Source organism: Miniopterus natalensis, chromosome 10, assembly GCF_054644295.1.
Source record: "Miniopterus natalensis isolate mMinNat1 chromosome 10, mMinNat1.hap1, whole genome shotgun sequence".
In the NCBI taxonomy this organism is placed as follows: Eukaryota; Metazoa; Chordata; class Mammalia; order Chiroptera; family Miniopteridae; genus Miniopterus; species Miniopterus natalensis.
This window is the reverse complement of record NC_142090.1, coordinates 308,761-334,835: the sequence shown is the minus strand read 5'-3', so window position 1 is coordinate 334,835 and position 26,075 is coordinate 308,761. Positions and strand designations below refer to the sequence as shown.

The 26,075-nt window shown below is 56.8% G+C and overlaps 1 protein-coding gene across 2 annotated transcripts; it reads right to left on the bottom strand.

Moving 5' to 3' along the window:
- Window positions 1-659: 659 nt before the first annotated feature.
- Window positions 660-24,970, bottom strand: VIPR2 (vasoactive intestinal peptide receptor 2). Of its 2 annotated transcripts, XM_087821341.1 has the most exons (15): window positions 24,908-24,970; window position 24,047; window positions 23,747-23,781; window positions 22,878-22,977; window positions 16,533-16,649; window positions 15,351-15,448; window positions 10,277-10,374; window positions 5,840-5,981; window positions 5,207-5,357; window positions 4,513-4,573; window positions 3,988-4,057; window positions 3,397-3,488; window positions 2,301-2,430; window positions 2,178-2,219; window positions 660-833 (listed from the first exon to the last, which is right to left on the bottom strand). In XM_087821341.1, exons 1-15 carry the CDS (start codon window positions 24,968-24,970, stop codon window positions 660-662), a joined length of 1,374 nt encoding a protein of 457 aa, XP_087677467.1. The 2 variants fall into 2 exon arrangements, with proteins under 2 accessions (XP_087677467.1, XP_087677466.1); XM_087821340.1 differs by lacking the exons at window positions 23,747-23,781; window position 24,047.
- Window positions 24,971-26,075: the final 1,105 nt, after the last annotated feature.

The window sequence follows — 26,075 nt, the reverse complement described above, 5'->3', positions numbered from 1 at the left end:
GATACGTGTGCTCCCCATTTCCAGCGTCGTCCTGATGACCAGCAGCCTGCTGGCCTTTTCGCTTCCTGCTGGCGACTCCATGGGGTGCTGTTCAGTGGCGGAGGGGCCCTCATAAAGCACAGGTCCCTCGAGGGGTGACATGCTGCTCCCTGCTGCTGTGGCCCTCGAATCAGGGAGAGGGGACGCCTAGGAGGGGGATCCGCCTTGGTTTACAGGAGCAATTTCAGGGAAGTCCTAAGCCTGCTTCTGTGTCCTGCAGACAAGTGGGCAGCCCCTGTGGGACCCGGGTGGGGGCAGGGATGGGAGTCATGCAGAGGGGGCCCAGCTCCTTGCTGGGGACAGACATCCAGGTTAGAAACCTCTTGTCTTCCTTCCACAGCAGCTGGACTCAAGTCTGGGCCAGCGCATCTCATTTCAGGGGTCACCTGGTATCCCCTATTCTCTTAGAAAATGGGTCAATCTACACAGCCAAACGTTATGAACAAAATCACCTAAATGCTGAAGTTTAACAATAATTAGATTTAAGTCCCTGTCAAATTAGAGGTCACCCAGCTCCACGATGGACGAGCGAAGACCAGGTGTGCTGAGCTGGAACTGATCTACCCGGGCACCCCAGGGTCCGTGTTGTCTCTGGCCCTCGGGGGGGCTGGGCAGGCACCCTAGATGACCGAGGTCTCTGTCTGCAGGAAGGACGGGGCGCGGGAGCCGCGGTGGAAGTGCAGGGTGCTCTCCGAGCCGTTCCTGGAGATGGACAGACTATGGATCCTGTCTCCCCGGCCGGAGGGCTGGCTCGGGCACAGGCTCCGCCACTTCCTCCTCAGCTCGTTCTGCACCTGGGGGTCGGCAAAGCGGGCGGAGTGGGGTCAGGAGGGGGGGCTCGGCAGAAAACACCCCTCCCTTCTGCCCCTCCTGGTGTCATCCCTCCCAAGTCCCATCAGACGACAGGAATGGGCTTGGGAAGAGGGGGGATGGGGAGGGGACACAGACGGGGGTCAGGGGGCGAGGAAGAGTCCAAAGAACCGGAGGCTGGGAGCTGGTTCCAGGCACCTTCGGTCCATAGGACAGCAGCAGACACGCCCAGAGCCCGAGACAAATGATCTAGGTTCTCAGCAAAGGTCCCAGGGAGCCCGGGAGGCAGCACTGTGTACTGACAGCCCCAGCGAGGGCGACTCCGGGGAGCTTGCAAAGAGCAAGGACAGGCAGGTGGAGTGGCTGAGACCAGGGTGAGGATGAGCGGAGCTGACAGGTGGCTGGGCTGTGGAAGGTGCTGCGCTGGGACCGGCCACACCCGGCAGGAGAAAGCTGGAGGAGGGGCGGCCGGGTGAGGGAAGACAGCCTCGTCGTGGCAGGGGCATCGGGGGGCTGCGTGTGAGGCTGCCGGTGGGTCCCCGCCCTGCCTGTGTGCCCCTCTCGCCCCGTGGCCATGCCCTCTGCCTCCGTCTGGGCGCTGGGGGCTCTGCTCCCTGCAGACACTTTGGAACACGTGAGCCCTGAAGGGGCCACAGCAGCAGCAGCTGGGGCGGCAGAGACTCAAGAGCAGGAGCTGGCGGTGGCCTGGCCTGACGCTCCCTGTCACTCCTGCTGCCGAGGTCGGTGGGGACTCGGGACTTGGGAAGCATTGGTGCATGGGAGGGGAGGAACCCAGCCAGCAGGTGCAAAAAGGAGCAGTCAGAGTGGGGACGCGTGGGAGCCGGGAAGGTGACCGCAGCTCAGATGTCCCGATGGTGCATAGGAAACGAGTGACATTCAGGGGACAGAGCAGAGGACGGGGCCACCAGGGGGACACGTGCATACACTTCCTGACACACCCTAGGCTGGATCTTAGGGGCATGGTGGTTCCTATTGGTGTATCTGCCCCCTGCCTCTCTGGGCTCACATCCGGGGTCAAAGAGCAGGAGGGTGACTGTGCAGAGAGGTGGGGTCCCTCCCGACACCCCATCCTGCCGGAGGCTGGGCCATGGCGATGCTTGGAGTGGGGAGAGAGGCTGTGTGGTCACAGCTGGAGGGAAGGGTGAGCGGGCCGTGGCTGTTTGGGCCGAGAGACCACAGACGCCTGGCTGTGGGAAGGGCAGACAGAAGACAGAAGACGGGGCTCTTGGTCCAGATTGGGGGGCACTTAGGAAATCCCTCACAGCCCGCGTGTCCATACTTGGCCCCAAGGTGTGAGGACCTCTTACCTCGCTGTTGAGGAAGCAGTAGAGGATGGCCACCACCAGGCCCTGCAGCGAGAAGGGGTCGTCAGGGGCGCTGCACCCTGGGGCGGGGGGGACAGGGATGGGGCCAGCCCCTGCCACACGCACCTGGAAGGACCCCACGCACAGCTCGAACAGGAGCTGGTAGTTGGAGTAGATGCCCATGGGAAATACAGCGAACACCATGTAGTGGATGCCAAACAGCGGGATGAGCAGCAGGGTGGACTTGGTCAGCCTCCTGGCAGAGAGAAGGGCCCGAGCGGTGCAGCGGGGTGAGCACAGTGATGCTGCTGGGCCCCTCGCTGTCCGATGGGGAAGCCCGGTGCCAGGTGGGCCGGCAGAGAAAGGGGCTCCTTGTCCATCCCAGGCACAATCCCACGTATCTGTCCACTGCTCTTCCACGATACTTAGTGCCCAGCCCTGATGTCTCTCTAATGTTAACTCAATGAGCCTCCATAACCTCAGTGACATGCTCATGATTATTCCACAGGTGAGGACATGGACTCACAGGCCCCCAGGCCTCCAGCCGGCAGGCACCCCAGCATCGGGCTCCTGACCCCAGGGATGCTGCCTGTGGTCTCCCAGGCTGGGAGGAGATTGGCGAGTGGAGCCCACCCCCAGGGCACACGGGTACCTGCCCCGGGTCACACAGCTCTCGCTGCTGTGATTCCTCCCCTGGTCCGCCTGGACCCGCGGCTCCGAGGGCTGGGCCCACCACCCCACACGACACTAGCCATTACTTCACGCTCGAGGTGTGGGCTTTATTTCCCCTACACGATCTCGGTGGAAATTAATAAAACCATCCTCATTATTAAGTATAAGGCCCAACAGCAGTGCTGGCCTAGCCTGTGGTCTGGGGGGAAGGAAGACAAGGTAAAACACAGATGGACGGTGACCAGAGAAAAATCAGATGACCAGGCAGGAAAGTGGGCAAACGGGCCCAGTGCACAGGCCCCCTGGAGGGCCCCACGCGAGGTGGAGAAGGGGCCCCACCTGAGCCCCCCCCGCCCTGGGCAACACTGTGCACACAGGTCCCTGTAACGAGCCTCAGAGAGAAAACTCAGGCCATCTGCCGGGGGCGAGACCCGGACTCCAGAGCCCGGGAGCCTTCTCTGCTCCCCACACACTTGCTTCGTCCCAGCACTTGCGGTTTCCAGGCTGGGAGGCCCGTGAGGGCGTCTTGGCCGACAGAAGCGACACTCACTTGTACTGGGACTGCTCACTGCCTCCGACATCGGGGGACGTCAACTTCTGCAGTAAGATGCGTAAGATACTCACGAAAAGGGTAAAGTTGACCTGCAGGAAAGGGGCGAACGTCTGCTCCTGATTTCCCTGCATGGGAGGCCGGGTGTGGCCGGGGTGGGGGAGGCTCCGCCCTGAGTCCACCCCTTCTCGAAGGCATGGGGCCCGGGCCTTGCGTTTACTAAGAGCTGGCCCTGCCCAGCGTGGAGCCGGACATTGTCTGTCGGCTGCATCACGTATTGTGACCCCAGCTGTGTAAATTAATGTTGAGAAGTAAAGAGGACAACCGGGCGTGTCCTAGGGGTCAGCCTGAGTGTGGCTCCTCGGAGGACCCCCCACTGGGGGACACACGGGGGCTCCCTCTCTGCTCTGTCCTGTCACCGGGACCTCCTCCCGAGGGCGCAGAGTCCGCTATGCGAGGGGCACCCTCCCGTGAGCTTCTGCTCTTGCAGACTGTGGGACCCGGATGTTACATGTAACACAGGACAACGGCTCCCTCTCTGCCCGAATGTGCAGCCCAGCTGGCAACTCCACTTCCGTGCAGATTACTCACTATAATAGAGACTAAAATCGGGGTTCGGATGACCCACCAGGGACCACTGTGCTCGTTGGTGTCCCAGCAACTGCAGGAAGGAGAGAAGGGAAGTGATGTCACCAGCGATTCTGTCCGCGAAGCAAGGAGGACAAGTGTGCGGCCTGTGGACTCGCCCTCCCTGAGCCCGTGGACAGCCCCCCCCAAGGATGCCACCTCCCCAGTCTGTTCTGCGGTCCCGCCTTGTCCCCACATGCCCACGAGAAGGGCACAGTGACTGTATGTTTAGAGACCTTGACGTGATCGGTCCCTCTCCAGTGATTCCATTTCATTTTATTATTCTCAACACGATAGTCTGCTAATGGGGAGGTGACACCGCAGTGGAACCCAGAAGCCAGGAGAGGGGGAAGGTCAAGTCCCATAGAAATCAAATAACTTGTGGGTCTAACGTGGCGGTTGGTGCAGAGCATGCTGTTCCAGCAACACCGAAGGAAGGCCGGATGCCAGGAACCATTGGTATCGTTCCTTCTCTTCTGAAGCACTCACCCCGTGTCTTCCAAGGAGAGCCTGGCCACGGTCCACGCGCCTGTGCACACGGTGGGGATGCCTGTGGAGACGACACACCCGTCACCCAGGGACACACCCGGTTACCCATAGCCCCTCGCTCTTAGCCCGGAGCAGCTTCCCAAGCCAGGGCTCAATGAGGAAACGTGCGGTGGAAACTCCTCATTAACCACCTGCTTGCGCTCCTCCTTGCTAACAGCGGCGGTAACTCACGTGCGTCTGAAAGCCGACTCTTCGCGGCCTGACCCTCGGGGCTGCCTGGTGAGTGTTTATGAAGCGTGGAAGGGGCTGTGCCCACCAGCCCATGGACGGTGCCCCTCACTGAGTGGGGTGTCCCACAGCGTTGCCCCCTTTCTGAGTCTGGCTCGGGGGGGCTCACTAACAGGTGTGTCACTGGGACCTCCTGCCCCTCCTCCCGGGCCTTCTGTCTGACTCCCCATGTGGGTTCCCTCCAGCAGCGGGACGTGGAGCAGTTTAACCCAGGCTCCTGATTCCCAGGAGATCGAGTGTTAGTTGCCCTGGAAAAGCTCTTCCTCAAATGACTGGAAATGCTCCCCACGGGGCAGCACAGTGTCCTCTGAGGGGACAGGAGCAGGGACCTGGGGGTTCGTGGGCAGCGGACGGGGCGTCGGGCACACACAGGCACACAGTGGGTGGGCAGGGAGGGCGTCCTTACCCCATCCGATCAGGAGGTAGGCCTGGAAGCGGCGACTGGGGGAGAAGATGGCCACCAGGAGGGTGTGCAGGTACAGCCCCTCCACCAGCAGCCAGTAGAAGTTGGCCATGATGCAGTACTGGAAGAAGACCAGGCTCAGCTTGCAGCCCACCTGGACGCCAAAGGGCAAGAGAGCGCGTTCTGTTTGGATGAAACAACTCAGGGCAGGCACAGCTGCTCAGGGACACGGCACCCCCGCCCATTTGTGTAAGGAAGCAGGACCCCCAACACGGAGACGCTGACGGCGGGTGTGAGTGTGCTAGAGAGGCCTCAGCACCCACGGCGGTGGCACGCAGAGCTCACTGGAAGGTGAACACGGGCACAGCGGGAGTGCACCGCGGTCCCCGAGCAGCAGACACGTAACTAGGGCACTGAACTGCGGGCCCCTGGCTCCTCGCCTGCCCTCTGCCCTCCTCTCCAGCTCGTCCCCACCCGCAGGCACCCCCTTTTCTCTGTTCATCTTCACTATCCTCTCCTAACAAGAGACAAAAAGGTAAAGAGAAAACCCAGAGAAACCAGCAGATGAATCGTTTCCCAGGAGTTCTGAAGGCGACCCTTCCCTCTGGAGGACCCCGTACCCCGGGACAGCCTTACCCAGGAGGCCGGCTGGTCGGGGCAGTGCAGTGTGCTCGAGCCGGAGTACAGAACATCGTCCTTCACCAGCACCGAGATGGCTCTCAGGATGAAGGACAGGAACAGGTTCAGGTGGATGTGGTTCCGGGTGCAGTGCAGCCGCCTGTGTGGGGAGGGGAGGGACAGATCATCAAACACTGATTCTGTGAATTTGCAGAATAATTCTAGAACTCCTGGGTGAATTTTTGCAAGGTTGCTGAACCAAGATTAATATACAGAAATCAGCTCCTTCCTTGAAACAATTAGAATTTAACAGAATATATAAAATGGCATAAACAATTCCCTAGAAATGACTATCTGAAGAGGTGCAAGACTTTAGCCCAAACCACAAAACATCATTGAAAGAAATGAAAGAAAACCGAAATAGGAGGATCTATGATCGTCACAGTTGAATGATTCGAAATTGAATGACACTTGTCTATCCACGCAGACCTATAGATTAAATGCCTCCAAAACGAAATCCTGCAGAAGTTCTTTAAAATGGCAACTGACAAGTTGATTTTTAGAAATCCACATGTTGAGGGCAAATGGCCAAACTCTTCCTGATGAGAAAGAAAGTCGGCAGAGTCACGCTGGTAGAAATCAAGACTCAGGGTAAAGGTATAGAAATTACAACAATGTAAAAATGACACAGTGACAGTCGAGGCAAATGGAACAACAGAGCGTCTAGTCCTGCGATACAGTCACGTCGCAACACAGTGGTCAAGGACGGCCTTTTCACGAAATGGTCCTGGATAAACTGGACACACGTTCTGAAAAAGACAAATGGAACTGAACCCCCACCTCATGCTATACACAAAACTAAATGACAGATGGATCATAAACCTAAAGTTAAAATTTATAAAATATCTCAATGATAACAGAATATGCCACAAATTTCTCAAACAGGACTCAGGAAGCACTGACCACAAAAAAACAAGTGATAAATGACTTCATTATAATCAAGAACTTTTCTTGATCGAAAAACCCATTAAGAGACTGTAAAGTCAAACCAAAAGACTGGAGATCAAATTTCTAATACCTATATCTGACGAGACTCCACTATAGGATTCCTAAAAATCAATTTATAAAGAGAGGCACAACAGAATAAAAAAATGAGCAAACACTTGAAACAATACTTAAAAAAAAAAAAAGATTTCCAAATATATGATTTCATTATCTACCAAGGGAATGCAAACTAAAAAACACAATTTCATATTGTTGTTATAGACCCAACTGGATGGTTAAATTTTAAAAATTGACAATAATAAGTGGTGACAAGGATGCAGAGCAAATAAAGTCTCATACAAGTCTCAGTGGGGATGGCTGAGGCCACCACTGGGAAATCAGTGGGCGGTACCTAGAAAGACTGACCCTATGCACAGCCTATGGCCGGCCAGTAAATGAAACATAAATATGAAATAAGCACTGCTATACATGTGCACACATATAAGCACAACACATATCTAAAGAAGTGTGTACATGATGATGCATAAGAATATTCACAGCTTCACTGTTACAGCTCCACACCGAGAGTCACCGTATCCCCACGAGCCGATGAAGGACAGACGAACTGTGTTACATGCACGCAGCAGTGAGAGAAGAGGATGACCACGTGCGAAAACACCGGGGGATTTCCCTGCAAGATGCTGAATGAAAGGATCCAGACAGAGGAGTTCCCTTTGTGTGATTCTAAGATGTTCATAAAGAGGCAAAGTTCATCTACAGAAACCCGAATGACGGCTACCTCCTGGGGGCGCGGTTACGAACACGGGGTCAGGAGGGAGGCTCTGGCGCGAACAGCGTCCTAAGTCCCGACCTGGGCATGTGTGCATCCGGAGACACATCAAGCTTCCAGGGGAAGCCGCCGACACGCCACGGAATATGTTTAAAGCTGCCACGGAGCCTCAGTCACTGAAGACACTAACTGCGATGTAAGTTTTTCTGGGTGTCTCAGGAATAATTCTAAAGCTGCTGTGACTCCTACGCTGTGGTGTAAACCGCTGGGGGCTCGGGGCTCCTCAGAAACCACGTCCCTGCAGCCGATGCTGCTTTGCTCCCCGTGGCTTCTCTGGTGGGCTGTGCTCATCTCTCCAGCCGCCCCTTCTTTCTCTCCGCCCTCTGTCTCTTCTCCTGCTCTCTCACCGCGTCTTCCCGTGGAGTGGGTCCGGGTTTGTCGCTGTCAGAGAGGAGTGCACCGAGCCACGCAAACGCCACGCTTGCCGAGCTTTGCTCTCCATCACTCGTGGCTCATCTACAAGTTTCACCTCCAAGTACAGATCTGAGTGGATGCCAGACGCAACTCAAAGCCAGGCTGCAACTGGTGATGCTGGGAACAGAGGCCATGCCCGTCCCCAAAGCTGGCGGCTCTGCTCTCACAGGCTCAGCACAGGGAACCTGGGCTCCTTCTCCAACTGGTGAAACCGAGCACTAGCAGCACGTATCTGGTGGAGAGGCCGTGAGGACTAACTTATGGACGCCTGTAAAATGCGTGGCATGATCTGTGTTGGCAGCTATTGCCGTTACTCCCGGGCCTGCAGGGATCAGAGCTGCTGTGCCCACAGGACACGCTCAGGATAGGAGGTGCCATGACCACCCAGCCACGCCTGGGCGGTGTGCTTGCCATCCCAGCCCACACTGCACTTCGGGACCTGGATAACTGGCCCCTTTCTCTGTGCTTAAAATGACAAGGTTGCTTAATGCTTTCATAGCTTATGGGGCCAGGACGGAGAGTCAATGTTGGGAGACTACAAAGAATTCTCTTCCTGGGTGTAATTATGGGGACAATGGAGCCTGTTATCTTTATAAACAGGGCTTCTGAATCCAGCACTCTCAGCTATCCAGGGAAGTGGCTTCAGCTACACAAGCACGTCTGACAGATGGAGGCAGGAAGGGAGCCGCAATTCCATGGCCGAGACGGAGGCAGAGCTGAGAAGGGTCCCCGGCTCCAGGAGCTGTTTCTAGCAACCAGGACACATCGAGTCAGCAGCAGAACGACACCCGAGGCAGATACGTCCTCTGTAACGAAGATGTCTCAGCAGCAGGTGACTGATGATGTCCACGTATAGAGGGTTGTGCTTAATACTCATAAAACCACTTAAGGTTCTCTTAAGAGATCACATCCGTATTTCTGATAATTCCAAAAACGCTACTAGGCTGGCTATTAAGTACGTCACATAGAACAAATCCGAGGAAACCGCCAATGACAAGAACATGGGTTGTTTAGTTCTTTGAAAATAACCAGAAATGTTTCTCCTAGTTTGTTATCCTGGGCCAGCCTCCCCTCCTGAAGTTTTCTTTCTTTGTTATCTTGAAAAACTTGAAGATTTAAAAATATATAGTAAAACACAGAAGATAGTGCAACAAATATTAATGTGGTACCAGCTTTTTTTTTTTTAAAGAACTAGAATAGGATAGATGTTGCCCAGTTTTCAATGTACACTTATTTTTTCTGAGAATCACCAGCCCCTGATACAGGCGAGATGCCTGGAAAATGATGAGTGTAACTTAATTACGTTTGCTGCATTTCTCAGCTATATTCCTCTCCAGTCTCTACTCATTTATTTCACTTTCAAGCATGGATCTGCTAATGGGTTAAAGACACGTCAGTGGTTTTACCTCAGTACTGTCAACATGTGAACTATATCTTAGCAAAGAGAAATGAGATATGTGGTGATCAAAACCCCATTAAAATAAGCTGAATATCATTCATTTTACTTAGTGCCAGTGATGCTTAAGACACGGGTTTAATCCTAAATACGCTTATTAGCATTTCCTAGACAGAAGCTTCTGTTTGCGGACCGAAGCCTCTATCCTCCAACCCTGACACACAACATATGTCTCTAGTTACCAAAGAGGCTGCCAAGTTCAGGTGGGAGGCAGGGACTCTAACCTCACTGCCACGGGAAAAAACAGGCAAAATGTAGAGTGCTTACCACATGCCATGCGCGTGCCACCAGCATCCACATTTTACAGATGCACAGAGCGGTTGAGTAATCTGTCCAAGGTCACACAGCGGCTAAGAGACTGACCTGGGGTTTGAACCCAGGCAGTCTGACTCCCACCTTCATATTAAACACATTAGAGTGTCTCTCGGTGGAGCACCGGTGGCCCAAACGGCACCTGTTGTTTCTATAGTTTCACAGCATTTGCATAACAGCTGTATTTGGTAAATAATGGTTGATCTGAATTCTTGTCCACAGTCAGTATTATCTCTTTACAGAAGGAGTACAGAATATTAAAATGAAAATGTAACTACTGGCATCACATTTCACACTGGCATTCCCGAGGGCGCCCTGTCGGCTTAGCGCAGAGAGGGCTCGAGGCCCGATCTCCTCTCCTCCTCTGAGGGCTTAGGTGTCGTAAATGGACAGTCCCCATCCCGGATTCCTTGCAGAATTGCTCATTTGCGCTGCTTACCTGAAGAGGCAGAGAATTATGCTTCCGGTTGTAAGAGAAATCAGAGAGACGCTGTAGCCCAGGGTGTAAATGGCCTTCACCACAATATAAAACGTGATCTACAGAGAAAGAAACGCATCTGTGAGCAGCTGGTGGCCAGCGTGGGGCCAGGGGACAGTCTCAGGTCCAAGGATTCTGAAAACACCACGATTCATGCCAAAGAAAGTGGAAAATCCAGCAGTAAAAAGGGGGGGACAAGGAACACAGCTGAACCCCATGTTCTTCCCCAAGCCCCAGCTGACGGCACCAACCCGATGGCACCAACCTGGTTCCAATCTCCCGTGAGAAACAAAGGAGGTTTCCTACAGGAGGAGAGCGCTGCTGCTTCTGTGTGAGCGTGAGCGTGTGTGTGAGCATGTGTGTGTGTGTGAGCGTGTGTGTATGTGTGTGCATGTGTGTGCATGTGTATATGTGCAAAAATGTGCGTACATGTGCATGTGTGCATGTGTGTGTGCGTGTGTGAGCGTGTGTGTATGTGTGCACATGTGTATGTGTGTGCGTGTATATGTGCGAGAATGTGCGTGTGCGTGTGTATGTATGCGTGCGTGTGCGTGCGTGTGTGCGTGTGCGTGCTCTCTGCTTCTTTCCCTTAATTCTCGCAGTGATTCGGGCCCCATGTCAGTGAAGAACGGGCTGTGGAAACCCTGCCCCGAGGTGACCTCCTTCTGAGGTGACAGGTCCGGGATGTGGAAATGACGTCATTCCTTTTGGCTTCAAGGCTGCAGCGCCTGACGGCTTTGTTTCAGAAGAGAGTAGATGATAGGCCAGGGTTTGGAAAATGTCCTCAAAAATTCTAATTTTAGGTTTTTGAAACATTTGCTATTTTCTTTTCTGATTAAGGGGTTATGACTTTCCATCATTTCATCTTGTAATAAGAGTTCCGTTGGAAACGAAATATTTCGACCTTTTCAAAAGCACAGAAAACTAAACATGGGCAACACATCCGCTACGAGATGGCAGAGCCAGAACCGCGCTGAACGGAGTCACGGGGAGGCGCCAGGCCTCCACTTCTGCAGGCGCCGCCGACCTGGCACACTTCCTGCCCGCGCACCGCTGCGCCCATGAGCGCTTCGTCTGCACACGGTCCTTGTGGAACCCGCGTCACCCTCCCTCAGAGTATCCGTTTTCAAACCCGTCGTCCCAGGTCTTCAAACTCAGGTGAAGTAGGGAGGCCGGTGTGAGAGCCCCGACCCCCGGGCAGGGGACCGAGCTTTGCGGCCTCAGAGAGACTGAGGTCTGGGCCCCGCTCTCGGACCTTTAGCTGAAAAACAGAGACAACAGCAATATGATGCCCTTCTTGATATTTGACCAAGAACTTCCAGCACAGAAGCCCTAAGATATCTCAGGTCATGTTGGGCGAAGAGAGAAAACCCATGAAAAACAGGATGGGGTGAGCCGAGCCGAGCCGAGCCGAGCCGAGCCGAGCCTCAGCACACGGGGCCCGGCCGGCTCCTTCCCTGACGAGGCTGCTGTCTCCTCGCCTGGGGGATAGTGTCGGTCCCTGTCTCATGTCCCAGTTCTTACATGTTGTCCAGATCTTCATAAGTCGAACGTGGGGTCCGAACAGCACGGCTGCTGTTTTCTCTGAGATGTGCACGGTCGCAGGGGGAGCGAGGAAGGCAGGCTGGCTTTTCAACTTGTTTCAAGGAAACAGCCTCCGGATTATTGACACCGTCAGCCCGAAACACGGGCGAAACCTAAAATCCAGCCAGGCAGGGGATGCAGCCCCAGCGGGCCCATCGCACGGCTTGACCTACTTAGTTTTTGTCTCTGGTGAACAGATGTCATACGTTTCCTCTTCTTAAACTCTGAGGCCTGACCTGCAGCACGAATTCTGGAGGCAAAAGTAATCCTGGGACAAAATAGCCGCCCGATGCAGAACGAAAACCGGGAGCTGGAACCTGACTTGGCCAGGCCGAGTTTCCCCACCAGGGACAGGAGCTGATGGAAGCGATGACTCAGGGTCCCTGGCTCATGGACCCTGCAACTGCGGGGACGCCTGTGACAAGTCGGCCTCAGTGTTCACGCTCCAGGAACCAGTGATTTCATTTGTTACCCTGAGCAAACATTCACTTTTATACTTAATTCTCCATTCTGGTTATGCCGGGTCTTGTCCCGTCTGCCTCACTGTCCCTGCTCCTGGGGTCACCCCATTGCTGATAAGCCGCGCAGCGTGGACGGCACTCACGAGGCCCTAAGAACCACGAGGGGCAGCTCCTCCTGCCGTTCGACGGAGAAGCTGCCCTGGACTGGTTACAAAGCTGACTTAGGTCGGCAGCCGTAACAGAAGCAACGTGGGTCCGAGGACGCTCAAGTTTGCTCCCTGGAGACGCCCTTCGCCATCCTCAGGGCCCTGTCCCTGCCTCCCACGGGCGGGCTGCTCGGTCGGGCAGGGCCCGTGGGTGCCCAGGGTGGCGTGGTCTCTGCTGTCAAGGGTGAGACCTCGCAGAGCTGACATTGGCGGCTCTGGGGAGCGAGTCACGGCAGTGGTCTGAGGCTGAGGCGAGAGCAGACGTATTTTTAGGAATATGGCATAATATGGAAGAAATGTGTCTGCTTGATGCATGGATGGCTGAAAGGCCAAGCAGCTCTCTTGGCTAAATTTAGCAGAAGTGTTCTTTACTTAAGAGCTGCGTCAGCTCATATATAACAGCCTCACGGGAGCACACCGCCTGGCCCGGCGCCCGTGTAGGTGCCTGTGTGTTGTGGGGCAGCTGTCCCTCAGCGAGGTAGCCAGGCAGCGGGCCATGGTGGCAGCGTGGGCAGAGTCACACACGGGGTCCGAGATGAAGCCCGGAGGGCGGGCACAGCTCTGGTCCTTCCAGATTCATCCAGAAGACTCCTGACACTCAGGAGAAAGGATTATACTCTGAGGCCACAGAGACTAACCTACTGCTAAATTTCTACTTGTTTCCATTTTCTCCGGCTCTCAGCACCCCTGGGAGATCACAGACGTGGGGATGTTGGGCTGTAGGTGGGAACCAAGGCAGGGTCCTGGCCTAAGGGAGCTCAAGAGCCTTCGGTGCATGAAGGAAGTCAGGAGGCCAGGGTCAGGGGAGCTCCAGGGTCCGGGGCAGGAAGGGCCAGGAGGGCCTGAGGGCAGGTGGCCAGGCTGACGACCCCAGGTGGAAGGCCCTGGGCTGAGAACACAACGCCAGGACAACCTCCCGGGTGCAGGAGACGCTCAGCTCCCATGATTGGTGGGGCCCCTGAGAGGGTCTCATGGTCCAGTCTGACCTGCTTTCCCTGCAGCGTTCAGCAGGTGACATGGGACAGGGGAGAGGAGCTGCTGGTGTGGCACCCAGGGGACCAGGGATGGGGCTTAAGTTCTCTTCATAGGATTCATCCCGTGATTAGCAGATGGAAATGCTCTCTACACAAGGCACGTGTCTGAAGGTTGGTTTGGTGGAAAACCAGGCATGTGGGAGGTGGGACACGGGAACACGTGGCTCCTGAGCCATGCCTGCCGCGTCAGGTTTTCTCTGCACCGGAAGATATGGCCCAGACCACAACAAACCCCCGTGATTTCTGGGGCCTCCCGGGGTCAGAAGCAGTGGCCGTCTGAGCGTCCTGTGGGCTTCGACCCCTTTCCCTCTTCAGGGGCTTCCTCCTCCTGACTTCATTTCATCGTTCAAGTCCCTCACCACGTGTAGGCAACCCTGTGGCTTTCGTGGAGGCTACTTTGTTTTCCCTTGAATTAATTTTGAAACCAACAAAGACTGTACGAGAAACACCCAGGCCAGAGTGTGGCTGTGGGAGAGCAGGAAATCCAATTAAAACCACGGACCTGGGAGAAGGTGAGCGGGTGACGAGATGAGGTCTGACATCTGGAGCTTGAGTTCACCCGGGGGCAAGAGCCGGGTCTCATCACAGGCCCCTCGCTCCACCGCTGGGGACCCGGCTGGCACCGTGACGGCACCTCTCCCACCCTGGGACCAGTCCTGGCCCTTGGGCGCACACGCGCCTCGTGGATTTCGTCTCTGAAATAATTCCCTGAACATCCACGTATGCGAAGTGTTCATGGAAACCGCAGTGAGGAAGGGAAGCTAATTTTTGTGGTTTTGTGCTCATTTTCTTTGCTTTCATACATTAAAATATTTTGACTTTCTAATCCGTTAGCAGGGGCTCTGCATTCATGAAATCTGCAGAATCTATGAAATGTCTAATTAAGAAGAAAAATTGCTCTTCCAAATGGATGGGAAAGTATCAGAATTTACAGATGCTCCCTGCTTCTCGCAGGCAGGACCCAGTGAACCCAGAAGTTTCATAAATGGTATTGCTGGGAATGCCCCCAGGGGTGACCCAGGGCAGACTGAGGACATGGGCATGGTCCGCCCACATCTGTAGGTGCCAATACTGCAGAATAAAGCCACAGTCACACACGGCTGCAGGGTGAGCTCAGGAGAGAACGATGGCCTTGTGCTGAGGCCGAGGAGGCAGAGAGGCCCAGGCAGAGCCGAGGCCACAGGTGACCTGAAGCTCCCTGCAAAAAGGGCTCATGTGGTCACACCTGTCACCTCCTGAATTATGCTGCCTCACGGTGCCCCGAGGAGGGGACGCCTGCCAAGACGTAGCCCCCAACACGGCCCAGGGACAAGTCACCCAGCCAGCCTGTACCGGGTGGGACAGACTCCGCCTCTTGGTTTGCAGAGAAACTCTAGAGTTGGGCCCATCTCCCACCCCTGACTCAGGTCTAAGAGAACTGTGAGGCTTCTCGCTAGCCCACGTCACGGAGAACGTAAACCGGGATGGAGAAACCCCAGAGGCAGAAAGGACGCTCATTAGGGCTCATCAGGCAGGTGGAGCCTCCCAGACTCTCTGGCTGCAGGTGAAGAGAATCAGCCTCTTCTGCCTCCAAAACCACAGCTAACTCCCCGCCCTGCAGCAGGTGACATTGCGAACTTGCTCGAGGTGGCCAGGAAGACGCAGGGCTGCTACTCCAAGGAGAGGGGATCGAATGACTCTCGTGGGCAGAGGACCGGTTCACGTGCGCCTCCGGAGAATGGACTGGAGACTTGACAGCCTCGGGGCTTACCTTGCTCCCGGCCTCAGGGTCACTGTAGCCGCAGGCGTCCATGAAATCTGGAAACGTCTCCGACCACCCCTCACTTGTGCAATTCTTGCTGATGTTTCCTGGAAGATAAAGTTCAGGTGTCTGAACGTGCAGATTGCGGGGATGAAAGAAAGTCTTTCCTTCCTGGGTCTCCTTTCTCTCCACCCCGGTCTCGGCCACAAGACTATTTACAGGACGTCAACAGTCCAGTTCTCCAAGTTTTTACCCTTAACACCTGCCCAGGGTGAAGGTAAGTTCTCCAGAGCCCTCCTGACTTCCAGGTGCGTCTTCTCTTTTTTAAGATATGTTTTCATTGATTTCAGAAAGAAGAAGGGGGAGGGAGAGAGAAACATCAGTGATGAGAGTCACTGATCAGCTGCCTCCTGCACGCCCCCGACTGGGGACTGAGCCCGCAACCCGGGCACATGTGCTGACCGGGAACCGAACCGGGGACCTATTGGTGCATTGAATGACTCTCATCCTCTGAGCCAAATTGGCCGGGCTGTCTTCTCTTTTTCATGATTCCAGACAGATTCCTTCATGTTATGAAAATCTGGACTGTTTAAAACAAGGCAAAAAACAAAAGCACCCTCTGGGGAACCAGCCCAGAGACTCTGTAGTGAGTGAGCCCAGGAAGAGGTGGCCCCAGCCTGTATCAGCACCTTTCGACTTTCCGGAAACTCAGAGAGACAGCAGGTGTTCAAGTCACAGGAGCCCGTTCAGAAGGGGAGCTGAGGAGTCAGTCCAGTGAAGACAGATGAAGGGAGGCTGGCTGCCGTCCCCGCCCCTCACTGTCCCTGTCCCCAGACTCAGGGCGCCAGGGAGCCTCACTTCCCTCTGAGGGTTCAAGGGCTGTATCTACATTCGCCTCCGTGCCCGAAGCCCTCGGCTCCTTGTCTGCACGCCCCCACACCCACGCTGGTGCTCAGGCCCCGGGTCTGCGTGTCTGGCTCACACGGTGCTCTCACTTGGCAGCCTCTCCCTAAGGCTGCTCCGAGGTGGACGACACAGCAGGAAGCTTTTTGTCCTTTTGCTCCTAAAGCCAGCCGGGCACGCGAGGCTCAGCGGTTCCCTGATTCACACAGTAAAGGAAGGGACTCCCGCTCTTGCTGTCTCTCTGCAGAAACCAACCCCCCAGGAGCTCAGAAACCCACAACCAAGTACCTGGTTTGCTGTAGAGGCTGCTGAACACCTTGAACACGGTGGGGCAGGGCACCGTGACGGTTTCGCCAACGTCCGCCGGGCGCCAGCATGTGAGGTTGTCCCAGACACCACTGCAGGCTGGGAGGGGACAGAATGACGGCAGAGGGGACAGAGGCCCGTCAGCGACAGGAGGACCAGGCTGACAGAATTGGGCGTTTAAATGCTTTGCAAACAGAAAGCCCATTCGTGAGATAGTTATCTGGCAAATAATTATTCTGTGAACTAAATGTGCACCAACAATATCACCAAGCATACACTTAGCGGCGTGTTCCTTTTAATCAGCTTTGAAAAATAACCGGACCTACGGCAGACAGTGTCTGAGCAACTCTACATGCACGGTGCCTTCTGAGTTTTAATAGAATTATTAAATTATTTCCTGCTGATGTGATGAAATTCAGGAATCATTCATCATTAGACAGTAAAATGTTGAACTAGAATTTACACGGTGCCAGCAGCCCCCCAGACTCCCTGAGAACTGCAAAGGTAAAAAAAGAGCTTTATAGTCAATATCCTGGGGACCACTTTTAACTGAGGGATCAAACATCCTAAAGGGACATTGGGGGACGTAAAGGGCCACCAGCCTTGCGTGTGGTGGGAAGTAGCAGCGAGGCCGTACCCTCCCTCCCTAGAGTTACGTCCACATTGCTGGGAGGTGGCCCCCAGGAGGGACGTCTGCCTGGCACTGAGGTCATGAGCAAGGGCCTAGAAAAGACCGGGCTGGCTCGTGGGGGCGAGATGAGGCTGTGGGGGCCCTGCTGGGACCAGCTCAGAGGCCTGCGGAGGCCTCCAGTAGCTCCCCTCTTCCGCTTCCTGAGCTCACTCTCGTTCCTTGAAGATGAGGGCCCTGCTTCTTGCTCTGCGTTCTGGCAGGAAGACACGGAACCAGATAAAGACTGGCATCGCAGCAAAGCCACACTCCACCCCGGGCAGGTCTGGACGGCTGGCTGCGATCGAGTCCCTCCTCACAAGGAGATCAGAGGAGCCACCTCCAGGCTCAGCTTTGCAGCTGCCTCTCTGCCTGTCGGGGCCGTGACCAGCGAGGAGACGCCTACCAGTCCTCTGAGCTCGAAAATCCTGATCTAAGTCTTTAAAGGGTGAATTATCTTCAAGTTGCTGTCAAAGCCTTTGACTTGTTTGCTTTCCAGCCCCCTAGGGTCTTTCATCAATTTAAAAGCGTAGGAGCCGACTAGAATGACTCACCAATGGAATTGGAAAAATCCTTTTTAAAAACTGCCCTGTCCTTTCCTGTGAACCCGGCCATTTGCTGGAACCTGAAACCCAGCCAAGCAGACGTCGCTGGCCTCCCGGGGCGGGTCCCAGGGCCCCCGCTGCACGCAGCTCCTGCTGTGGGTGCTGCGGGACCCTTTTCTCCGAGGTGCTCACAGCAGGCAAAACACACAGGCCAGTCCTCAGGGGCCCTGGGCCTGGAAGCCCGTGACCAGTGTGCTTTCCTCATGGTGGATGCCCCAGGCTAGTGGGTGCCCAGGTGTCCAAAGACCACCGACATGGCAGCCCCGCCCTCTGACCTCTCCCTGCCCAGGAGATCAGCAGCCATCCCACCTCAGGGCCTCAGGTCCCATAAAACTCATCCCGTGTCCCATGGCCAAAGCCCAGACATGAGCTAGAAACTCCAGTCGGGATTCCACTTGCTGGGAAGTTGCCCCCGGACAGCGCTTTGGAATCAGACCAGTTCAGGCCTTACATCTGGAGGTAGCAAGGTTTTATTTTGGGGGGGACGGTCCAAGTGGATTTCATCAGTGGGGAACATATGCTGGGACTTGAATTAACATTAAACCAAGACTCAAAACCCGGAACTAACCAAAGTTGCTCCCTGAACATAAGAAATTTTCATGGAAACGGAGAGAAACCCAGTTTGTACCTGTGTATTTGAAAAATACGCTGAATGCGACGATCTCCAAACTTAAAAACATCCCGAGCTGAGTGGATGCGGAGCCTGTGGTGGGATCCCAGCCCGGGACTGCACCCAAGGGTGGGGCAGACACAGAAAAGGCAGGGAGCATTTTCAGGCCTCAAACAGGCATGGGAGAGGTGCCCTTGGGACCCTGTGTGGCCACAACCCCCATGAGCACATGCGGAGCTGTGGCTAACGCTTGTGCCTTCCACCCATCAGGTGTTTGCTGTTGTTGTTTTATAAACAGTTGCTGTTTCCTACTAATAGATTAAAAATTCCCAAAAGCTCCCCTCCAACGTCTGTGCCGACTTGGGACTTCGTTGGTGTCACGTGAACTCTGGCTGACAGCACTGGGGACACTTTGTCTGAGGCTTGAGGGGGGCAAAGAGGCCGGGACTCAGAGGGCGGGTCCTCCATGCTGTTCCCAGGACAATCTTCTGCAGATTTATGCTCGGGACTTGGGCGACTTCCCGGGACCAGTCCAGACATCTATCTACAGTATTATGACGGGCGAGACACAGCTCAGCAGAGCACAGTGCTGGTACCCCGAGTGTCAGGACAGCCCAGTCCGTAGACGCCCGGCTGTGCGCCTCCTGACTCTGCAGTCGCAGCTTTGAGACCAACAGTGCCACCCTCTGCAGGGCCACAGGACTGGTGTGTCCAGCTGCCGAGGCCCCAGAATGTCTGCAAGTCAGCGTCCTAGTCCCGTTCTAGTGACCTCACGGTCCCCCCACCCCAGTGCGGAGCCTCCCCTGGGCCCTCCTGCCCGGCACCTGGCGCACAACCCTCAGTGTCCTGACCCAGCCTCTCGCCCTTCCCGCCTCCTTTCGGGGCCACACCTTCCAGTCTGCCCTCAGCAGCTCCTCCTCCTGCCCCAGGACCTTCTGCCAAAAGCGCTGCCAGTGCCCCGACCTCCCTCACAGCCCCTTCCTCCTGCCTCAGACCCTTTGGCTTTCTTCTCTCTCTGCATTCGGGAAGAGCAGGTCGCCCACTGCCCACCACGGGGACCGACGCGCTCTGTCCTCATCTCCTCCACCCTGCGTCCGCCCCGCCCACCTGGTGGGGTGGCTCTGGGGCTGCAAGGCCGCGCCGGGGACACGGCCGCACTGAGCTGTGTTCTTGGGCACTGGTGGCCTCGAGTGCCTCATGGACATCTTGGCAGAATTAAGTGAGTCTCGGCGATGAATCGATATTAACTCACTAAGTTCTAAATACCTCCTGAGCTCTTCTTTCTTACAAATCACCCCACTGGAATTGAAAACCAGTGTTTTCTTCCTCCTGGCCCTCTTTCACCCCAATTTCTTAATCCCACAGAATTTAAAATTAGCTGCTGCAGACCCTTAATGCGTCATCTCACTTTTAATTCCAGGAAGCGAAGGTACAATATTTACGGATGGACCCACTCATCCGCCCAGCGAGGACGCTCGCACAGCTCGCCGAGCCTGCCCGACCTCGTCTGCAGCCCCTCCGTTCTGGTAGCTCGGTGCTATTTATGTCCCTGGCATCTGAGCCATGCACACTGCAAGCAGGAGAAAGACAAGGAGCTCAGGACACGCTCTGTCCTCCAGAGCTGCTCTCCGGCTGACGGGCAGCTGGCCCGTCCGCAGGCTCTTCCTGCCGGGGGGAAGGTGGGTGTCAGCTGCACGTGTGTCTGCTACAGAGCCAACGTTAGCGATCAGAGCCTGTGCTGCAAGGAAATGCCCAAGGACTGGTACTTGTCGCTGCGAGAAAACTGATTGACATTCCCCCTCCACTCCAGACACGGGGGACGTTTCACGGCCTTTATCTGAAACTGCCAAGTTCTTTCTGCTCAGGCTGAAGGCAGGACGAACTTGGTGGTTTTCACGTCTCTGCCCCAATACTGTCATCCAGTCCATCTGACATGGGTCACACACAGGTCACCTCTGAGGGCGTCAGGACAGAGGCAGGAGGAGCCCAGCGAGGGCTGAGGATGTGCCGAGCCATCTATGGCCCCGGCCGGGCAGGCTGGGGCCCACCACTCCCAGGCAGCGTCGGCCACACAGAGGTCTGCCTGCCTCCTGCAGGGCTGTGTAAGTACCACTTGCAAACTTTTAAGAAATGGGAATATGTTAGGTAAAGTCCATCAGTCCTCTCCTTGCCCTGTGGCCACAGCTCACAGTCATGAACGCTGGCCAGGGACCCGGGCTCACACCTGTGCCCTCCTGACAGAGTAACACGAAAAGAACAGTGTTTTCAACGTATGAACACCACACTCCATCTACAGAAGCCAACCAGAAATCCTGGATCTTTTACAAAAAGTCCTGATTGTGGGTCAGAACATTCCACTTCACGATGGCAGAGGACCTGAGCCCCTGAGTCTCCCCTGACAGCCTCTGTCCGGGGGCGTCACCGGCACAGACTTACAGATGGTCCTTCCACCATCCTCCATCCGTGGTCCAGTCCACCCTGACCCACTGCGAAGGGCTGTCCTCAGGGATAGTCATGGGCAGGCTCCCTGTCACCCAAGAGGACCACACCACTTTCTATTGCTAACAAAATGTTCCTGCTGGAGGTAGGAAATCAAGAGTAACAGGAAAGAAACACACGGAGTATCTCAGGAGTTTCTCTCTGAGACACCAGTTACGAGAGGGGCACTATGTGCTGGGAATTTACCAACAATAAAACTGACTACCTTGGGCCAGCAATGCCACCAGTGAAATTCTCCTCCCTCCCCCGTTTCGGGAGTATCTGTGTCCAGAGCTGTGGCTGGGACCTGGGAGGTGTGTCCTGTAGAAGCTGCAGGAATCAGAAGTAAGTGCCCAGGAAGAGAGAGCAGAGTCTACACATGCTCTTTAAAGGTTGGAAGATGCTCCTGTGAAGTTCTTTCTTCCATGGCTGAGCAAGGGGGGCAAATTAATGCCATTGTGGGCAGCCCCAGGCCCATCAGCAGCTCGACTGTGCAGGAACGGTGTGAGCGGGGAGTCCCGTCCCCAGGGTCTTCACACAGGGCCGGGGTCGCCTACTAGGGATTCTGGAGAAGCCACTGCCGCCCACCCGCTACTGCGGTGTGTGGAGAGGAGGTGGGATCGCTGGCCACTAACTAGATGATTCTAACAGCTGTGTTCCGTCTCCTCTCTTCCTAAATCTCTTGGTGTTCACTGAAGGGCACGGACCCCAGTGGCCATGACGACTGTTTTGTCGGGAGGCCCTGGTTGACAGGGCCCGTGTCTCATCTATCCTTGTAGCTGGTCAGCAGTCAGCACATGGCTTTGACAGGACAGACACTCGGTCCCTGTCTGCTGTGGAGCTGAGCTACTTGGTTAGTGTTTCTCTGGACACTTTAACCAGAGCATGAGGAAGATCTGTCCACCAGGACCGCACGTGCCACCGAATCACAGCTCTTTACAGCTGGGAGGAACCCTGGAGCCAGAGGCCTCGCCAGCTGAGGAGGTGGACAGGAGGGACACTCGGTCTAGAGCAGCACTGCCCAGCGCGGGAGCCGTGCCGCGGGTCCAAGCTGGGACGCACTGGGTTTCTGCGACTTAGCACACAAAAGAAAATGTAAAATTTCTCATTAATATTTTATGTTCATTACAAGTTGAAATGATAGTGATTTGGATATATTTGGATACATAAAATGTACTGTTAAAGCTAATCTCACGTGTTTCTTACTTGCTTTCATGTGGCTCCTAGAAAATTCAAAGCTACCCGAGTGGCTCCCAGTCTGTTTCTACTGGGCAGCGCTGGTCGTGCATGAAGCCCGCATCTGCCACTCCGGCCTGAGGTCCTCCACGCACAGCCGACGCCTTAACACAGACCCTTACTTTGACTTGAAGTTTTTTGTGGAAGAAGGTAAAATAAGGACACAGAACAGGGAGGACGGCTGAAGGACAAACCGTTGTGCTACTGTTTATAACCTGGCTGTTACCCCAGGACCTTCTGAGCTTATAAAATGTGGATGTGCCCAGGTCGAGGGCACCTAGTCCCAGTATCTGTCTTTGACCCGAAGAAAAGAAAACCAGCAAGTTTGCTGTCTTCACGATAGGTCTGTCCTCAGGAGAACAAAAGTCTCATTTTCCTGTCTGATTTCTGTTGCGTTCCTGTTGTTCTTAACTGGACCAAAATTCTGTGATGTTACTAAGAAGTTAAAATGCAAGAAATAGATAAATACTCATGGAAAGTGGAGTTGCTCTTGCAAAGCATAACAACACCCATGAAATTATTTTAGTAACAGTTGCTATTGTCTCAAACCATGGAAACTGTTTCTGTTAAGGATTAAAGCTTTCTTTTTAAAGGTTTCCCCTCCATATGAGTTTTACCAGAAATTTATTAAAGATACAGGTGACCTTAAAACACCCGTTTGAGGTGTGAGCTATCTGCTGGTCAGGTTGCCCATCTCTGGGGCAGCCTCACCCTCCAGGCCCTCGCCTTACCTTTGTATGTCTCTGTCTGAGCCCGTAGAAGCTCTGCACATTTTGTTTCTTCCTCCTGTATTTGCAGATGAATTTGGCATTCTGGGTGAATGCTGTTCACCTGGTCAAGGTTAAAAAGAAAACAAAAACTAAGAATTCCATCCTAAGAGGACACTCAAGCAAATGTTCTACAAAAAAACCCCCACATTGCAGAGTTGTAACTGCTTCCAAACTAACGCTCATTTGAAAGCAATCGCCTTCGTATTTATGGCATGGTTATTTAAAAAAAGCTTCACTGCCCTGGCTGGGGGGGTTCAGTTGGTTAGGCGTTGGCCTGTGCACCAAGGGGTCACCGGTTCCATTCCCAGCCAGGGCACATGCCCGGGGTGTGGGCTCGATTCCCAGTAGGGGGCGTGCAGGAGGCAGGATGTTTCTTCTTTCTCTCTCTCTTCCTCTCTCTCTAAAAATCAGTGAGGGGAAAAAATGTTTAAAATAAATAAATAAAGCTTCACTATTTAATTTGTGAAGGAATTATAAAATATAAAACCCAATACAGCCCAGCCTGGAGTGACTCAGAGGTTGAGCATCGACCTAGGATCCAGGAGAGCGCAGTTCAATTCCCGGTCAGGGCACAGGCCCGGGTTGCGGGCTCCATCCCCGGTCCCGGGCGTGCAGGAGGCAGTCGATCAATGACTCTCTCATCATTGATGTTTCTACCTCCCTCTCTCCCTCTCCCTTTCCCTCTCTGAAATCAGTAAAGATATATTTTAAAAAATAGTTTAAAACCCAGTAGATTTTTTTCTGAGCAGCTGAAACAAGCTTGCAAACAGAACACACTGCAGGCCGTTAGTGTACAATTTGGGGGCAATGGAGCTCTTTAACCCAAGAACCTTCCAACATTGAGTCCTTCCTCCGTTCCACAGCCCTTGGTTTCAGGGCAGTGAAGACAGGTCCACAGGGAAGACCCCCCGAGGAGCACTCCCCAGAGGCCAGCAGGGTCCAGCTGGGGGTGGCCTCCCGTGGGGCGCACGAGCCTGAAGCGCTGAGGTTATCTCCGAGGCTGCAGGTCACGCTCAGGACTTGGCCTGAAGGAGCTTCGCACTAAGGCAGAGGGGAGGTGGGACGAGGCGGTGGAGACAGGCGCTGGCCTCCACTGAGCAGGGTCAGCGGAGCGGAGACCAGGCGGTGACCCTACTGTCCGCTCGCGGGAGCAACCGACCAGCCCGCGGGCTCGTCCTAAGGGCACATTCTGCTGCGTTTTCCCAAAGGCCCCACGTTCTCAGAGACACTGCGGCGCTGGCCGGAGCCGGGCCCCGCACGTCTGCACAAAGTTCTACTTTTTCCAAAGAAAGAAGATCGCGCTCCGGGCGCTCTCGCCGTTTACTTTCCCCGCTGCCGACAGACCGCGAAAGGGTCGGTGCGGTTCCCTCGGGGAGCAGGGCCTCCGGGGAGCGCAGGGAAGGGTCCTTGGGCCACACGCATCTTCATTTTTCAAACAAGCCCTGGAGCTGTTGTGCCCCCGCGCCGGTCGCTGGACGGCCCCAGATGGCGGGACTCTGGCCTCGGGCCGCGCGCCCCCGGCCCTGGGACCTCGCCGCCGCCGCCCCCGGGCCCCGCCCCCGGCTGCTCCCCGCCGCTGACCGGGCGCCGACGGCCGCCAGGACCGGGCAGGCCCGCGGGCTCGCTTTCCCGCGGCGCGAAGGGGGCGCTCCCCGGGCGGGCCACAGCCCCCCCGGCGCCCCGGCGGCAGCGGCTCCCCCGCCCCGCCCTCGGCTTCGCAGCCTCGGGAGGGACGTGGGTCCGGGGCCCACGGGCTGCGGGGTGCGGCGGGAAGAGCGCAGCGCGGCCGCCCCGGGAAAGTTTCGGGGGCCCCATCGCCTCTCGCCGGGCGGCGCCAGACCGACCGCATCTCCGCGCAGGGCCGGGGGGCGCGCCCGGGACCCCGCTCCCCCCGCAGAGCGCGCGGGGCCGCGGTCCCGGCGGGTCCCGGGCGAACGCGCCTCCCGCGGGGTCGGGCTCGGTTCCTCGGGCCGGGGCGGGCGCGCACTCACCGGGGCCAGCAGCCAGCCGCAGCAGGCCAGCAGCGCGCGCGGGAGCAGCGCCGGCGCCTTCATCCCGGCTCCGCGGCCGCCGCAGGGGCGCGCTCGGGCTCGGGGCCCCGCCGCCGCCCCGGTCCCCGCCCGCCCGCGCCCCGCCCCCCGCCCGCGGCCCCCCCGCTCCCCGGTCCCCCCCCCGCTGCCCGGGTCCCCCCCTCCGCTGTCCCGGGTCCCCCCCCCCGCTGCCCGGGTCCCCCCCTCCGCTGCCCCGGTCCCCCCCCGCTGCCCCGGTCCCCCCCCCGCTCCCCCGGGTCCCCCCCTCCGCTGTCCCGGGTCCCCCCCCCGCTGCCCCGGGTCCCCCCCCCGCTCCCCGCTGCCCCGGTCCCCCCCCCGCTCCCCGCCGCCCCGGGTCCCCCCCCCCCGCTGCCCCGGGTCCCCCCCCCCCCGCTCCCCGCCGCCCCGGGTCCCCCCCCCCGCTGCCCCGGGTCCCCCCCCCGCTCCCCGCTGCCCCGGTCCCCCCCCCGCTCCCCGCTGCCCCGGTCCCCCCCCCGCTCCCCGCTGCCCCGGTCCCCCCCCCGCTCCCCGCCGCCCCGGGTCCCCCCCCCCCGCTGCCCCGGGTCCCCCCCCCCCCCGCTCCCCGCCGCCCCGGTCCCCCCGCCCCTTCAGCAGCCGGGGGAGCAGGTGAGGGCGGCGCCCGCGGGCCGAGGTCGCGCAGGGCCCGCCCAGCTCGAGGGGACAGGCGCCGGGCCGCAACCGGGGTCCCCCCCCCCACCGGGAGTCACCCCCCCACCGGGAGTCACCCCCCTCGGGGCAGGGAGCCCGCTGGGGCGGAAGCGGTGGGCGCGCCCGCTCGCGCTCACCTGTTAGACGCCGACCCGAAGACGCCCCGAGCGGCAGGTTGGGGTGCGCGGGCTGCCTCCCAGGCCGGTGGGGTCCTGTTGGGGCGACTGGAAGCTGAGGACACTGGCTCCGTTTGGGTGGAGCAGGTCTCCCTGCGCCCGCGTGCAGCCCGGAAGGTCGTTCTCTCCCCGACCTGCCGCGGGGTGGGGGGTGGGGGTGCGGGGGGGTGGGGGTGGGAGGGGGTGGGGTGGGGGGTGGGAGGGGGTGGGGTGGGGGGTGGGAGGGGGGTGCGGGGGGGTGGGGGGTGGGAGGGGGTGGGGTGCGGGGGGGTGGGGTGGGGGGG

Bases quoted from the DNA above. Each gene is read 5' to 3' on its own strand.
- VIPR2 (XM_087821341.1), bottom strand. From the start codon at position 24,970: ATGAAGGCGCCGGCGCTGCTCCCGCGCGCGCTGCTGGCCTGCTGCGGC. The intron at 10,375-15,350 runs GTAAGCCCCGAG...CTTTCTCTGTAG, and splicing joins ACCCTGAGGCCGGGAGCAAG to ATCACGTTTTATATTGTGGT. The intron at 2,220-2,300 runs GTGCGTGTGGCA...TTCTCGCTGCAG, and splicing joins TGTGCGTGGGGTCCTTCCAG to GGCCTGGTGGTGGCCATCCT.